This window comes from Mixophyes fleayi, chromosome 5, assembly GCF_038048845.1.
Source record: "Mixophyes fleayi isolate aMixFle1 chromosome 5, aMixFle1.hap1, whole genome shotgun sequence".
In the NCBI taxonomy this organism is placed as follows: Eukaryota; Metazoa; Chordata; class Amphibia; order Anura; family Limnodynastidae; genus Mixophyes; species Mixophyes fleayi.
Window position 1 is genome coordinate 109,686,383 of NC_134406.1, and position 17,956 is coordinate 109,704,338.

General features: G+C 36.5%; 1 protein-coding gene across 3 annotated transcripts in view; it reads right to left on the reverse strand.

Moving 5' to 3' along the window:
- Window positions 1-2,304: 2,304 nt before the first annotated feature.
- TNS3 (tensin 3) overlaps window positions 2,305-17,956 on the reverse strand; it is a 282,436-nt gene continuing 266,784 nt past the window's right edge. For all 3 annotated transcript variants that reach the window (XM_075212670.1, XM_075212668.1, XM_075212671.1), the window contains exons 28-32: window positions 13,501-13,578; window positions 10,175-10,343; window positions 7,245-7,313; window positions 7,132-7,158; window positions 2,305-5,096 (exon numbers count right to left, since the gene is read on the reverse strand). In XM_075212670.1, the coding sequence (XP_075068771.1) occupies window positions 4,955-5,096; window positions 7,132-7,158; window positions 7,245-7,313; window positions 10,175-10,343; window positions 13,501-13,578 (485 nt within the window). In that variant the 3' untranslated portion in view covers window positions 2,305-4,954. The remainder of the gene's footprint in view (window positions 5,097-7,131; window positions 7,159-7,244; window positions 7,314-10,174; window positions 10,344-13,500; window positions 13,579-17,956) is intronic.

Here is a 17,956-nt window from a genome sequence, read left to right on the forward strand (position 1 = left end):
GACCCTCTAGGGAAGTACCGAATGAGACCTGGGAGAATAAAATAACTGAGGCACTTAGAAGTAATGCAACAGCAGAGCAGAGCAAAAACTCTGTGGACAGATAAACTTGGAGGTAGTTGACAGAGGATGTGATGGTCTGCGGAGAATTACCACTAATCTGATCTTGAATAGTTCTCCTTTTGTTATAGTATAGTCCAATAAGGTGATTTCGCAGTCGTTCAGATGATCTGTAGCAAAGTTTTTGTGAGAAGTGAGTATTGTAGGTGTGTCGAGTTGGATTTCTGATCATGAGGCCTTTGAGAATTAGATTCTCTTTTTTAGCATCTGTACAGGAAGATGAGGTCGTTGTTCAGTTGTGCCAGTTTCTTTAGTAGGTTTTTAATTATTATATTTGCTAGCGTTCAGAGCACAGAGGTCCCTTCATCAGACAAGTTTACAAATAAATGAGAAAAAGGCACATTTAAGAGCCAATAAAGGTATCACTCCTATAATACTTTTGTCCTTTTTGACACTAAAGTATTTAACATCACATAAATCTATGAGGAAGAAGAGAAACAAAAAAATACATGTAGACAAGTCAGGCTGCTTCTCACAGAGTGATGAATGACAGACATCCCAGTTCCTTCCTTCATTATTGTCAGGATTGTTTGTTACTGCTTGTAACACTTGTTTAAAATGCCTGCTGATATGTTATTACAGATAGGTCTCTCTTTCTTTGATTCAATGTTTTTTTTAACATATTACTGAGATTAAGTGTAATGTGCAGCTATTTTAAAGGTTTGAGAGCCACCCATGAGGCTCCTGACATAGATCAGGATATTTCAGGACTATTATAAGTGTATGCAACTATGTGATCGTTATCTAGGTAAGTTTTCCCAAATTTGGCATGCGAATAGACAATACAGCCATGGCTGACAATATTCTGGCCCCATTAAATTCTCCGGATGCCTCCTCTGCTATATTGTGTTTGAATATGTGAATGTGAATGCGTTTTCCCTGTCTAGTATTTTTTTACATTCTTTTTGTTGTTTATTCCTTTCAGTTCAATCTTCATAGGATTCACATCAACACCTTGTCCCACTCTCTATGTGCCATCAGCATGAAGCTTACATCACATGGCAGCCTTACCATTCTTTGCTTCGGCTTTATACCCAAATAACAAAATGTTGAATAGTATAATCCTGTGTTGGCTAACCTGTGACACTCCAGGTGTTATGAAGCTACAAGTCCCAGCATGCATTGCCAATATATAGCAGCTTATTGCTGGAAGGGTATGCTGGGACTTGTAGTTTCACAACATCTGGAGTGTCACAGGTTAGCCAACACTGGTATAACCAATCCACATAAAAACTAGTGTTTAGACAGATAGTAGGAATGTGATTTTTTTAAGTGGATTATCACTCTAAAACTAAAAAGACTGACAGAAAAGTCATCAATGAAACTTGGCATGGATGGATTTTTAAGCTGTACAGTTTTTGAAATTAAGTTTTTTCCTTTTTCCAATTATATTAGATAATTGATTAGAATATTACACTGAAGTGTACATAGGCATGTGTTCTCAAACTGCCACCGTGATGAATAATCAAAGCTCTCCATCTGACTAGTGGTCACTGACTCTCTCAGGTAACCTTGTGTAGTGGGAGTTAGAATCTAACTAACCCTCCATCTCCCCACCCCCTGGATGTACCAAGGGATGGGAATAAACGTAATGACTCTCTCTTCATCTATTGGTGCTGAGTGGAGGACAGAAATGAAATCCCAATGGTAGCGTAAGTGTGGGTGGCAACACCTCCGTAGATCTATAAATCGCAGAAAAAAATAAATCTTGTAGGATTTTTTTATTACCACATTCACATCAGTCCTATATTTAAACATGGTCTGTAAAGCACTGTGTAATATGTTGGCACTTTATATGTTAAGGATAATAAATAAATCAAGGGGTTTGTTAATGAAATAATTGATATATTCAGTGATCTTGTGTAATGTCAGAGATCAGGAATGTAATAATGTTGGCAATGTTCTATGTAATGTCAGCAGTAATGTTCACATACATTGGCAGAATACTGACAACATCTTCTGAGTGCAAGCTATTATTTTATCAGTCATTTCAGACAAGAAAACTGCTTCCATTGCCCTTCAATATGGTCACATCTTTATAGTAAATTTCTTCAGTCTTCATAAGCTCTTGAAATAGATATAAATGTACTTACACATTTACAACGTTTTGAAAGTTATGGATTAATATTAAGTTCCAAAGTGTTTAGACATAGGCAATCAACGTGGAAAGAAGACTATGACACTGTATTAAATTCACATTTTATTATACTCTAAATAAAGTTGATATTTCAATGGTAAAGTAAAGGACTATACAAAGGATGTGTAGAGCATTCATTTTTACATAGTGGATACATTTTTACAGAGAAAAAAAAGAAAAGAATTAGTGAGCAAGTCATATAAATGAAATTACATAAGGGTGATAAATACACTGGCATTATTTTATTTAAACATGGCTTTTAGCAAATTTGCATTTGTATGTATTAACACTGTGTAATAGCAGTACAGTTAAAAAAATAATGATTCATGGCATATATGTGATATAATCATACTCTGTGTAAAAACATCACAGTACCTCTGTTAAATCTAACCAAAACTACCAAATGAAGTGCTGAAATATTTCTTATAGTCTGTTAATTAATCCATATTCACATTTATCAACTACGGTTAATTCTGTGCAACATTAAAAGTTTCATATAAAAGTTACATGGTAATATACCATTAAAAGAATGCATACACTACAAAAGCGTGTCAAAGGTTTAAAAAGTACATTGACTTCAGGTTGGTCCATAAAAAGCCCAAGATTAACAAGTCCAATATATTGAGACTGACAATTGATTATCTCAAAAAAATAATTAAAAAAATCTTCATATCAACACTAAATTAAAATAATTACAAGACTGTATGTCCAAAGTAGAAAGGGCTACATTTAAATAACAAATATTTTGTGCATCTTAATATAGTTTATAAGGGTGCTACAAATCAGTTGAGAAAGAACACAATAAAAAGGTACTCCAAGGAAAGAATAATAAAAAGTAACAACAAAACACTTAGTGAAAGCTATGATCATGCTTAAAAGAAAAGCAGCTATAATAATACTTGCTTATTGAGCTGTTTAATGTTATATATCATAACTTTGTAATTGATCTCATTAGATGATTTTGTATTATTTTATGAATTACTTTATAATAACCTTATTTAGGATATTGTTTAAGGATTAATTTTAGTCAATAACCAAACCATTTTCTTGGGCAACAGTTGTTGCAGCGATACTAACAGAATATAAAACATAAAACCAAGTAGTCAGAATCAAATACAATAAAAATATGAAAATACATTTAAATTTAATTTTACACAATATTCAAAACAGTATATGCTTTCCTTTGTACAAATGGAAAAAAAAACAGAAATATGAAAAGTAAATTCAACTTGGGTGTTCGGAATAATTTACAAATAAAAATGGCTACTTGTAATAACGGTTTCATGTCCAGAGTGGTAGTCCTGAATATACAGCACTGAAGTTAAAACAAACTGGAGGGAGTAGAACTCTGTTGTTATTACAAATTAACATGCATTTATCCTTGTTTACTCAATACACAAACAATAAGGGACTAGTGATAATTGTTATCCAGGTGCTATGCATCTATTAAGGATGAAAACTAATGATGCAGCTTCCACAATTTCTAGTTAATTGTTTTATCACCTCATCTCTTAAGCCTTTCCAGATAGAGATAAGGATAAGAATGAGCACGCTCCTTATTTAAAAATGCTACAAATGTAATATCTTACAAATGTAATGAAGAGTATAAAACAAACTGTAATATTACTCATCATAGAAAAATGAATAAGCAATTTGCTTGTGATTGCTTACAACTTCAAGAGCTGGAAAAAAATAACATGAAGACAAATTCTTTTTTAGATAGTCCAATATAAATTCTTTAAAAAGCACTTTTCTTATACCATTTATATAGTCACATAGCAATGATCTGGTTCCCATTTTTGGTCTCATTTATGTTTTAATCTGCGCCAACCTAAAAAAGTCATCAGGTGTATGTAACAATACTACTCATAAAAGAGATTCCTAAAACATGTACATTTTGTGAGATTTAGATTTTGATTGGGAAAATGATACCTTTACGGTGGACCGCAGAAAACAAAAATGGAACCCATCACAAAAAAACTGCTGCTCTTCTCATTCATTATTAAATACCTACTGTTTTCTCTGCAGTTTCACTTACAATATGCCTTCAAACCATTAACTTTCTTTAACCATCCTACCAATATAAAGTCAATTCTCAGCTCTGTCAAAAACCACTTGCACATACCATTTTCAAAAAACATACTTAAACATTCACTTTAATCCCAACAAAGCAAGGTTGTTTTAAAGACTGTTGCTTCTTTAAAGTTAATTGATGTTTATAGCCAGGTTGAATGCAGTAACGCACATCTGTAGCGTAACAAAGTCATTAAAGGAGTTTGTATATGAACTATTGACAGCACAGCTTGGAACAGATTAAGCATTAGAATTTGGCACATGTTGAATTGCTCTTACATGTTTAAGATTTAAAAGGCCTAAAAAATGGCTGTAAAGCAGTTTCCTTTTTTACTATAAAAAAAAGAATATCTCAATTTCATATCATCAACAGAGCAATATTATTGAAGTTCGCAACTGTGTGATTCAAAGCACTTCACAATAGGAAGAATAGCACAATATACAGTATTTTATATAGTTTTAAAATAATTCTCATTTTCTACTTATTCTTCTAGTCTTGTAATTATTTTTATTTCCAGTTCTGATTTTTTTTTGTTGCTGTTTTTAGGATTATGCAAAGTAAAATGTGATTTGTTCATTGTCTTTAAACAAGAGTTCAAAACGTAAGCGACTTAGAAAGAAGCAGCTCTACATTTTTTTCTGAGAACCAATCATGACCTTAGACACAAAGTTAACGATGGCACTTGCTGGTTGTTCTGGATCATGTTCTGCAAAGAGGTGACAGATGTTATCGTTGCCATTGCCCTTCCTGGCTACAAAGCCAAAAACTCTGGAAAAATAAGGAAAATAACTATCACAAAAAAGAAACAAAAATATTTAGTGCTGTATTCACATTGAAAAATATATTTTTTTAAAAAAAGTAAACAAGACAACAATGTTTAAAATATGTTTGTGTTTACGTAATCTATATTTTACATTGTTTTGTTGCCTCAACTGTGCTGCTATAGACAAAACAAAATGTTAGTCTGTTAAAACATGTGCGTCTTTCCTGCGCCATTTCAAATGTGTGGACTCTAGAAGTAAATTAAAGGAGTGCTAAAACTAGGTATCTTGTAACTTCAGCAGGAAGCAAATGCTCCCACATACACTAACACAGAGGTGGGCAAACTCAGTCCTCAAGGGCTACCAACAGTTCATGTTTTTAGGATTTCTGTCTGTAGAAACAGGTGGGATAATTACTGACCCAGCCAAATAGATGAACTCACCTGTGCAAGATTAAAGAAATCCTAAAAACATGAACTGTTGGTAGCCCTTGAGGACTGAGTTTGCCCACCTCTGCACTAACAGAATATGACTGCATTATACTGAATCATTATGAGTCGGGTATATGAAAAAAAAGTTCTTGTACATGAATCCGTTTGTATTTCAGTACAGAGCAAGCAGTACTAAAATAGTATAACATCTTCATAATCTCAATACAAAAGCAAATTTTTAGTCCAGGATACTTATCTCATCAAGGCCATACATTTCCACTTACCAAACACATACAACGTATCAACCCACACATTACACCTTCAAACACACATCAATCAAAACACAACCTCCCAAAACATGCGCATATACACATTCAACCCAAGCACATGTAATTCATGGACAACTCACTTCCTTTTCTTGTTTGCTCCTCCAGCCTTTGCAATTCCTCATCCGGACATGCTCTTTCACATCTCTAAAATAATTTATCTGCCTCTCCAGTTTAAATAATAATAGCCTGCCTCACCTACCCACACATTCTCCTGCATTCTGGTCCCCAGTCTCCCTCCTCCACTTTACCCATTTCAAGCTAAAATTGTTGCCCTCCTCTTGGCTCCCCAATAATCTTCCCTCAACATGCCAAATTATTCTCTTTTCTGCACTTTCTCTGTTGTTAATGCTCCAACAGGCGAAAAGCTAAGGCCTAAATTAACAGTTCGACACCAGCCACAAGATTACCCTACTTGCAGCTCACAGGAATAAGTGAAGAATCCACATTACCCCTAATAAATCATGAATTAGTCCAGCAGCAATAGCAGTGGAGGTGAAGTTTGAAAGATCAAGTGGATATTTTTTCAGTAAAGTGGAAGAAAATTGGCTCAGAATCAAAGATGATGAGTGGTAAGTATTCTCCAATATACTTTTTGAAGTTTAATAACGAAGTGGTGCCAGGGGAGGATGGGACAAAATCCGTGCCAAGTACTGTGGCTGGGGAGGGGGGATATACATGAAATGTGCTTCCAATATTTAATACAAGGCTTTGGCCTTGAAAGTGAAACTTATATTTGTGTATACCAAACTTCATGTTTGTAGGTTTATACAATGACAGTCTACATAGGGGAGCCACATAGAGGCTAGACTGTATAAATACAGGAGACAATAACTTGAACTCCGCTATATAAAAAGGGGTCATGCCACTTCAGTTCTGTAATGGAATGTACACCATTGCATTTATTTTCCTTGCTTTTTCATATTGTATCAACAAGTGTTTTAGTGGCTTATTTTTATACAGTACACTAAGGAGGGTATTCAATTGTCCGCGGGATCGAGCGCGGAAAAACTATTACCGTTAATACGGTAATCCCTCTCTGGATTTCAGCTCTGCTGCGAGCTGAAATCCAGCGAGTAAATCACCGTATTAACAGTTTTTCCCGCACAGGATTACCGTAACAACGGTAATCCTGCGCGGTCCACGGGATTTTCAGCAATCCCGCGGACAATTGAATATGCCCCTAAGGCTGAATAAAACATGTCCAATGTATGCATATGACTGATAATTATAACAAATTATTTGAAAATAAAAACCCATCTAATTTCATACACATTTTACTTACTTTGCAGAAAGTCCATCTTTTGTCCATCTAGAATGACGAAAAAAAGACCACAAATTAGACATAAAATTAGTTACTTGTAAAATGATGTCATTATACATAAAAATATTTCTTACTTTCTGTCTTGTGGATCCAGAGCACAGAATATTACAGTGTTCACTGGATAGTGTCTTCGGAAGAATAATCTTAGAGAAAGTGGGGAGAAAAACAAAACAATGAATGAAAATGAATGTATTATAGGCGATTGACGTGTTATACTTTAACTCTTTAACTAAAATCTACTAATTCAATCATTCCAGCTAGATATGTCATTAAGTTGTGTATTGAAGGAGAATTCTGTAGCTGTATCAGTATACAAAAGGATCACTCTCCAGTTTTAATACACACGTGGGGAGACAAAATGGATGAGGTCCTATATCCCAGATATAAAGAGCTCATCGATTTTAATCAGATTTGTACCGAGTATTCCACGCAGTGGTCATATTAAATGTTCTGTCTCATTCACTGCATGTATAGCTAGCTCCCAGACAAACTGTATTTAATTGCACATTTAGCATACTACATTATGCACTACTTTGGTTTACGGTATACAACTTTCCATACACATGTGAAGGGCAGCAAAATGTTGAGCAATAATTGAGGAGAAATAGATTTGCATTGTATAAAACACGGTCAATGCAAAAAAAAAATATCGGTCAAAGTAATACCGACTGGTCTGTGGCAAAGCAGAAACTACTGTATGACAGCTTTCACTAAACTGGAAAATATCATTAGGAAACATTAACAACAGATATACAAAAACACAATACTGCCAGCTGATGCGGTACAGAACCTCTGCTCATTTCTTTCTCATATCCATATTGGACATAAGGGGAAAAAAAAGCAAAGATTTGAGAGAAAAGAAAGTCAGTAGCTCTGCATCTCTGCGGACTGTTCCAGAGACACACAGCGGCACCTCACACTGAACTCAATTCCCCCTTCTGAATTATACTGACAAGGCATTTCTCAAACATACCCATTTAGAACATAATTTAGTTTCAGCTGTCAGTGTTGAGGCCAAACATGAAGAGAAAAACATGCTCCTAGTGCAGAATCACTTCTGTCCATACGATTACTGGACAGGTGTACAGAAATCCCATGAAAATAGATAAATATGCTTCCATTCCATGCCCCTACTGAAAATAAGTTTAACCACCGTTAGCCGATCACCACCAGTAACTTTACATACAGTCATGGCCAAAAGTTTTGAGAATGACACAAGTATTGGTTTTCACAAAGTTTTTCCGTTTCAATATTTTTAGACCTTTTTGTCAGATGTTGCTATGGTATACTGGTGTACTGGTGTACTGGTGTACTGGTGTGCTGGTGTGCTGGTGTGCTGGTGTACTGAGGTAACATTACAAGCATTTCATAAGTGTCAAAGGCTTTTATTGACAATTACATGAAGTTAATGCAAAGAATCAATATTTGCAGTGTTGACCCTTCTTTTTGAAGACCTCTGCAATTCGCCCTGGCATGTTGTCAATCAACTTCTGGGCCAGATACAGACTGATGGCCGCCCATTCTTGCCTAATCAATGCTTGGAGTTTATCAGAATTTGTGGGTTATTGTTTGTCCATCCGCCTCTTGAGGATTGACCACAAGTTCTCAATGGGATTAAGATCTTGTGAGTTTCCTGGTCATGGACCCAAAATTTCGATGTTTTGATCCCTGAGCCACTTAGTTATCATTTTTGCCTTATGGCAAGGTGCTCCATCATGCTGGAAAAGACATTGTTCGTCACCAAACAGTTCTTGGATGGTTGGGAGAAGTTGCTCTTGGAGGATGTTTTGGTACCATTCTTTATTCATGGCTGTGTTCTTAGCCAACGGAGTGGGTTCACTCACAATTTTGCGTGAGAAGCAACCCCACACATGAATGGTCTCAGGATGCTTTACTGTTGGCATGACACAGGACTGATGGCAGCGCTCACCTTTCTTTATCCAGACAAGCATTTTTCCAGATGCCCCAAACAATCTGAAAGGGGATTCATCAGAGAATATGACATTACCCCAGTTCTCAGCAGTCTAATCCCTGTACCTTTTGCAGAATATCAGTCTGTCCCCGGTGTTTTTCCTGGAGAAGTGGTTTCTTTGCTGGCCTTCTTGACACCAGGCCATCCTCCAAAAGTATTTGCCTCACTGTGCGTGCAGATGCACTCACACCTGCCTGCTGCCACTCCTGAGCAAGCTCTGCACTGGTGGTGCCCTGATCCTGCAGCTGAATCAACCTTAGGAGACAATCCTGGCCCTTGCTGTACGTTTTTGGGCACCCTGAAGTTTTCTTCACAGCTATTGAACCTCTCTCCTTGAAGTTCTTGATGATCTGATAAATGGTTGATTTAGGTGCAATTTTACTAGCAGCAATATCCTTGCTGGTGAAGCCCTTTTTGTGCAAAGCAATGAAGACTGCACGTGTTTCCTTGCAGATAAGCATGGCTAACAGATGAAGCACCACCAACCTTTTAAAGCTACCAGTCTATTATTCTAACTCAATCAGCATGACAGAGTGATCTCCAGCCTTGTCCTCATCAACAATTTCACCTGTGTTAACGAGAGAGTCACTGACCTGAGGTCAGCTGGTCCTTCTGTAGCAGGGCTGAAATGCAGTGGAAATGTTGTTTTGGGGATAAAGTTCATTGTCATGGCAAAGAGGGACTTTGAAATGAATTGCAATTCATCTGATCACTCTTCATGACATTCTGGAGTATATGCAAATTGCCATCATAAAAACTGAGGCAGCAGACTCTTTGCGAAAAATAATATTTGTACCATTTTCAAAACTTTTGGCCATAACTGTACAGCATTGGCTCTTTCTTTGCAATTAACTGCTTGCAGAAAACTTATTTTAGAGTTTAATTAAGACACTACCACAATTCATTATTTTAGCTTACTTGTATTAGTTGTTGTACAATGTTTAGTTTTATAAAGTTTGGTACACAAAGATGCATTATAATTTCTTTATATGCAAATACAGACTATAAAAGGTTAGGTAGCTCTGTTCTTACTTCCGTTGATTGTCTGTTAGAGTGATTCCTTGAGCAGACACTTTGAAGTGCACTACAGTGGAGATCGGAGGTGGATCCTGTATTTGGGTTATACTCAACGCTTTCTGCACTGCTTGATATCCTGTAAGGGACTCCAATTCCACTGAATTCAGATACCAAACATTGCATGCTGAAAGTGACAAATGGAAAAAAATACTGTTAACCAGTTCATATTATCTGTATTTTTAGCCACTGTTGCCAATATACAAATAGCCTTTCAAAGCACTCTTAAAAAATGTACATCTAAAGTAACATTTCAGAATAAACAAATGGGCGAAAATGCAGAAAATATAAAATCAGTTACATGTAAATATTTAAGTACTTCTTATCCAAACATTAAATACTTACTGTTTGGGGCCTAGACACAATACTGTGATGAAGGTTTAATGACGTTTTAGATTGACTTAGGGAGGAAACCATTTTATCAAGCATATAGTAAGTCTATTAGACTTATTGTAAAGCTAAATTACCCACTGGCATTGTGTTAAACACCAGTGACACTGCATATAAAATGTGATTGGATTTGACGTGTGGTTGTTAATGTGTGCCTGCACTTGCAGTCTGCGAGGGGGCTCAATGAAGGACACAAATAAATGGAGCAGACAACAGAAAAGTAGCACCTCAGAGCAAATACTCCTGACCACATTTCGAAGGACTAGTGAGTATGGGGTCCTTTGAAGCAATAGGTTCCATTGCAATAACTGGTTACATATTTATACTAGTGTTTTAAAAATATTAGCAAAAGTAAGTATTTTGATGCCAGTGGGTAAGGGTCCTAATAAAGCATAACATTGCAATGGTTAATTTCTCAGTGTCAAAAAATTATTTAACCATGAAAACAACATTTAGTAGAGGGCTTCTTTCTCAGCAAAATCGGATGCTTCCACTGCTTTTCTATGTGATAAAGGCCTGTGGATATGACATTGGAAGGATGCAGGGGATAATGGCAGCTATACACTATGCCATTATTGGATCCGGGGTGTCAGCAAAGGTCCAAGGTCCCAGGCAGTAGATAGGAACTGAATAATCACTTCAACACAGCGCTCTATGTGAGAGCTGTGTTCAAAACACAGGGGTTACACCGCAATTCCATGTTTACTGCAGGATGCTTGCTAGGACCATTACCATTATAGATGTTGTTAGGAGAATAGAAGAGGCCCAGACTGAATCAACACCAACACTATTAGATCCAGTGAGTATACCCTAAGTTGCTATCAGAACAGATAACAGTACAAGTGTTAGAATGGAGGGGGAGGTTCTAATTCCATTCTAAAATATCTTCCAAATAAAAAAAAGTTTGAAAAACTTGTTAAAAAAAAATTCTAACACACCCTACCCCCTCCGAAGCCAAGCTCAATAAGTCTAGAAGTGTTCTGCACTCATGCAAAAATGCATGATGGTCACATAGAATGAAGATAACTCTAAAATGGTGCCAGCCCCAGTACATTTGTTCTCTAAACCCCAGCCCTACCCTCTCCGTACCCGAGTACTCAGTGTGCATGTGCAGTGACAAAACTGTATGAGGGAAGTCCTCTTAGGACGTAGTAATCCTTTAAATGTGCAGTTTTGAACTGTACTACAATGTGTATTTAATTATATAGTGCAAAAAGTGGGAATGTACCATAAGCAATCAGAACTGTGTGTCTGATTCTTTGCTATGGTTCACAACACAGTTGTACAATTTGCACTGTATTATTTAAAAAAAAAAAAAAATTGATAAATGTTGTTTCTTTTCTTTCATAGTTCTGTGAGCAGAATATTCTGCACAGCACTGTAGCGTGATTTTTATTTCTAAATGTATATAAAAGGTAATTGTTTAGAGAAGGAGAAAAGCATCTGCATAGTCTCAGGATAAGAAACTTAAACAAACATTAGATAAATAAAAAACTGAAGCATCCCATCAGAACAACAAAAACAAAGCAAAACATATACTGTAAATAACTTTGCTAATAAGAATCTCAGGACATGAACATATCATCAAGTATGTGTGTGTGTCATGAACCATATATCAAGTGTGTGTTTGTGTGCTATGGGCAAGTAGCAACAATTATTGAGAAGATCAAAAATTCATTTTTAGAGAACAAATACTGATGACCTTTCAGTTGCTACTACCACCTTGCACAGCCATAGCATTCAATGTTTTCATTTTTACCCATTTCATTAAATTTAATTCTGTAAACCTGTTTAAATATTTAAGTAAAATAAAAATACATGTGTATATTGCAAGAACTTTCCAGTTTGGGTAAACAAAAAAAAAAAATTGTTGAAAAGACTAAAAACACAATGTGAGAGAACAAATACTGATGAGCTTGAAGTTGCAAGTGGGCGTGGCCTCAAGACATGGCATTCAAGACATGCTAATGAAATGCTTCTTTTGTCTGCATTATTCTATTACATTATACTGAATATAACCCTTTAAGCAAAGTTATTAATAAAAAAAATGGGATATTGGAATTTACAGAATTCATATTACCATTTAGCTAAAACAGACTTATGCCCTGGAGTCCCTTAATGTTGGTATAGTTTCTCACAGTACAATATCATAAGTGTCCCCTTTTTCATTAAATGCATGTGTTTAAATTAAGTTAGAATAACTTTTTTACAAAGTTACAGGGACATGGATCGTCTATATCTGAGCTACTGAAAAGATGATAGGAATATTTTTAGAATATTAAATACATAGATGAATATAAAATTATTAATCCAGATGCAATGTCTATCCAAAAGATCCTAGGAGTATTCTTAGACATTATAATGTAAAAAGTGCAGGATATGGTGAAATACACTGGTTACAACATTGGAGTGAATGAAAGTAATTATTTTTTTTTAAAAAAAAAAAAGTGCCTGTAAAGTAATAAGGCATGAACGAGGAGGATGAAATGTGGGAATTTAATAGATTTATGTGTTCACTGTTGTTAGGTATGTATTACCACGGGCAAGAAGTACCTTTTGTGTATTAAATGATTGATTATACATGTATGGTGTACATAATGAAATGATTTTGAAGAAAAACTGTTTACAATGTTAATATTTCTTTAAGAATAGAAAATGTTGTGAAGATGTACTAGCAGCAAGGAAGTAGATCATTTATTTTATTTTGATATTCCTTACATATTATTCTGACTACCAGATTCTGATTTACAGTATTATGTATAATACACCAGACTGCACAGTGAATACAAAATTCCCCTATGTTTGAGCAGCCGTGCATTGAAGTTAATGTGCAGAATAGGAATGATATATTAATCGTACAAATTAGAAATATAACACACATTTATATGACTTACCTGCACCCTGTTTCAATAATTCTGCAGCAGAATTTGCAGCAGTCTGGGGAGTTGTCTCTGCAATCTCTTCCAATGGGTCTAAAAGTAAAGATTTACAATTGTAATATAGTCCCTTTTAAAAGGTGTATTATATGAATATATTGCTATTTGAAAAACAATGGAACTACACACAACCAACAAATAGTATCGAGAGCTCAAATGAAAACACATTGAAAACATATCCTCTGTACTGTAACAAACTTGATCAAAATGACCTTGGAAGTAAAGCACTTGTGCAAAACACCCTAAGACATGCATTGTTTTGAACCGCCTGCAATTCATCTTAGCATCTGAACTCTGCACATCAGTTCATACCTAGGGGGCACTAAAGCATCACTAATGAAATTCTGAATGAACACAATGTTTACTATTTACGTATACACAGTCAAGACTAAAAATCAGAACTGGTTCAATCAGTGCCTATACACGTTATGATACGATATGAGCGTTATGAGCACTGCTACTGAATAATCCTATTATTACACAAGGCCAAATTATATTGATCTGGAAGTATGGCAGTAGTGTTGAATGGTCATCTTAACTGCAAGCAAAAATATCTGCACTACTCAGGATAAAGAGGGCAGCACGGTGGATAAGTGGTTAGCACTTCTGCCTTACAGCACTGGGATCATGAGTTCAATTCCCGACCATGATCTTATCTGTGAGGAGTTTGTATGTTCTTCGCGTGTTTGCGTGGGTTTCCTCCGGGTGCTCCAGTTTCCTCCCAGACTCCAAAAACATACTAGTAGGTTAATTGGCTGCTATCAAAATTGACCCTAGTCTGTGTCTGTGTGTGTGTGTCTGTTAGGGAATTTAGACTGTAAGCCCCAATGGGGCAGGGACTGATGTGAGTGGGTTCTCTGTGCAGCGCTGCGGAATTAGTGGCGCTATATAAATAAATGGTGATGATGATGATAAAGAGGATCTCATTTCAGATGTTTGTCTACATCACTGATGGTATAAATACGGTAATAATGGGTTACACTGCCACTGCGTTCCAGGGACAGGCACCACCATAAGCAGGGATGATAGGATGCCACTATAGGAAAACAGTCAACACAGGAAATTCTGGCTGCTTAGCTCTTATCTTCCAAAAGTGATAGTGGCAGTAAAATACTATAAACATATTTACAGTCATGACGAAAAGTTTTGAGAATGACACAAATATGTTTCACAAAGTCTGCTGCCTCAGTTTTATGATGGCAATTTGCATATTCTCCAAAATGTCATGGAGTGATCAGATGTATTCCAATTAATTTTAAAGTCCCTCTTTGCCATGACAATGAACTTTATCCTGAAAACAACATTTCCACTGTATTTCAGCTTTGTCACAAAAGGACCAGCTGACATCAGCTCAGTGATTCTCTCGTTAAGACGGGTGAGTGTTGACGAGGACAAGGCTGGAGATCACTCTCTTATGCTGATTGAGTTAGAACAACAGACTGGAAGCTTTAAAAGCAGTGCTTGAAATCATTGTTCTTCCACTGTTAACCATGGTTATCTGCAAGGAAACACGTGCAGTCATCATTGCTTTGCACAAAAAGAGCTTCACAGGCAAGGATATTGCTGCTAGTAAGATTGCACCAAAATCAACCATTTATCAGATCATCAAGAACTTCAAGGAGAGAGGTTCAATAGTTGTGAAGAAGACTTCAGGGTGCCCAAGAACGTACAGCAAGGGCCAGGACCGTCTCATAAGGTTGATTCAGCTGTGGGATCGAGGCACCACCAGTGCAGAGCTTCCTCAGGAATGGCAGCAGGCAGGTGTGAGTGCATCTGCACGCACAGTGAGGCGAAGACTTTTGAAGGATGGCCTGGTGTCAAGAAGGCCAGCAAAGAAGCCACTTCTCCAGGAAAAACATCGGGGACAGACTGATATTCTGCAAAAGGTACAGGGATTAGACTGCTGAGAACTGGAGTAAAGTCATCTTCTCTGATGAATTCCCTTTCAAATTGTTTGGGGCATCTGGAAAAACGCTTGTCCGAAGAAGGAAAAGTCAGCACTGCCATCAGTCCTGTGTCATGCCAATAGTAAAGCATCCCAAGTGTGTGTGGGGGTGCTTCTCAGCCAAGGGAGTGAGCTCACTCACAATATGGCCTAAGAATACAGCCATGAATAAAAAATGGTACCAAAACATCCTCCAAGAGCAACTTCTCCCAACCATCCAAGAACAGTTTGGTGACTAACAATGCCTTTTCCAGCATGATGGAGCACCTTGTCATAAGGCAAAAGTCATAACTAAGTGGCTCAGGGATCAAACTATTGAAACTTGACACCTTGTAGTAAATTCTCAAGAGGCAGGCGGACAAACAAAAACCCACAAATTCTGACAAACTGGAAGCATTGATTAGGCAAGAAGGGGCAGCCAGTCAGTCAGTTTGTGGCCCAGAAGTTGATTGACAGCATGCCAGGGCGAATTGCAGATATCTTCAAAAAGAAGGGTCCACACTGCTAATATTGACTATTTGCATAATCTTAATGTAATTGTCAATAAAAGCCTTTGACACTTATAAAATGCTTGTAATTTTACTTCAGTATACCATAGCAACATCTGACAAAAAGGTGTAAAAACACTGAAGCAGCAAACTGTGTGAAAACGAATACTTGTGTCATTCTCAAATCTTTTGGCCATGACTGTATACCAAAGAATAAAGTCAGTAAGATAGATTTTTATCTATAGAAAGTATAAAACTAGAATTTAGTGAATTTCAGACATCATCCTTCTCACTAAAATATCAACAGTGGCATAGATAGATTTTGGTATATAAACATTGGGTCAATCCATTTTTTTATTGGCAAGACTGGAGGAATGTCACCAGTATATGTAAAAAAATATATATATTTGTTGTCTGTTATCAAAATATTATTACAAAACATAATCTGCTAACTTCCTATAGTAGGTGCAATTTAATTAATTGTTTACAATTTCTGTGTAGAACTATTACAACTGGTCCTGGACAAAAGGACAATAAATAAAAAAGATTAGCATATAAGCACCCCTCTTGCCGTGATGTCACAGAGGTGGGGGGTTTGGGGAAAAAAGTAATGATATTAGAAATACTCAGGTTTTGGGTGTCAGTTTTCTACTGAGGAATTGAACATAACTTCTAACATTCCTCATTAGGCATTTCATGCACTCATCTCCCGCATCGACTATTGCAATTCCCTCCTTACTGGTCTTCCCAAAATCAGACTTGAATCCCTACTATCCATTTTGCACGCAGCGGCTAGATTAATTTTCCTTGCGAACCGTTCCTCCTCTGCTGAGCCACTCTGTCAGTCTCTACATTGGTTGCCAGTTTTTCAACAAATCCAATATAAAATGTCTACTAACATACAAGGCCATCAACAAAATTGCACCAACATACATCTCCTCACTTGTCTCAAAATATCTCCCGACTCGACACCTCCGCTCTGCACAAGATGTGCGTCTCTCTTCCACTCTAATCATATCCTCCCATTCCCGGTTACAGGACTTTTTTCGGGCTGCACCCACTTTGTGGAATTCCCTCCCTCGCACAGTAAGACTTTCCTGTAGTATTCATAATTTAAAGCGTTCTCTGAAAACCCACCTCTTCAGACAAGTTTATGATATTCCTTAACCAGCATATTAATCTTCTTAGGTTACCCTATTACCACCCTCTACACAGCTAACACAAGACAACAACCCTCCGACCAACATTGCTGAACATTTTAGCTTTGCATTCTAGCTGGTCAATGTGCAATATGATGTAGCATGTGCCCTAGTGTATCAAACTCCCATTGTCCCATAGATTGTAAGCTTGCGAGCAGGGCCCTCTTACCTCTCTGTCTGTATGTATTACCCAGTATTATTTTGTTAATGTTTGTTCCCAAATGTAAAGCGCTACGGAATTTGCTGGTACTTTATAAATAAATTAAATTAAATGTTGATGATGATGATGATGATTACACAAAGACTATGTGAGTGTAACTCTTCTTTATCCGCATTTTATTTTTTCTTGTTTCTGTATGTCAATTTGTTACTGCCATTTTTATTCATTAAGCATTGTGACATTGTCACATTAACTCTAATTTAGGTTGCAATTTTATTTTGGGATTAGTCAGCCAGTAACTGAAGATGTAAGGAGCATTTGAACAAACTAATTGGTGGCAGCACTTTGTGTTTTAATTGTGAGCATGAAATATATATATTTCCGGAGTATTTTAGTCATTTTTAGATAGACAAGGTTATTTTTTATTTTTATTAGCCATTCAAAACCCACATGCCTTGCATGCCCAGGTGAGTTCTGACAATTTACCTTACTCACAGCAGTCTTATATACATAGAGCTACATGTTGTGCAGTTCACATGTCCAATCTAAAACTCATTCATGTCAATAGAAAAGGTATGATAATGATCTTTTTATTTGGTCTCAGGTTAACTACACATTTATA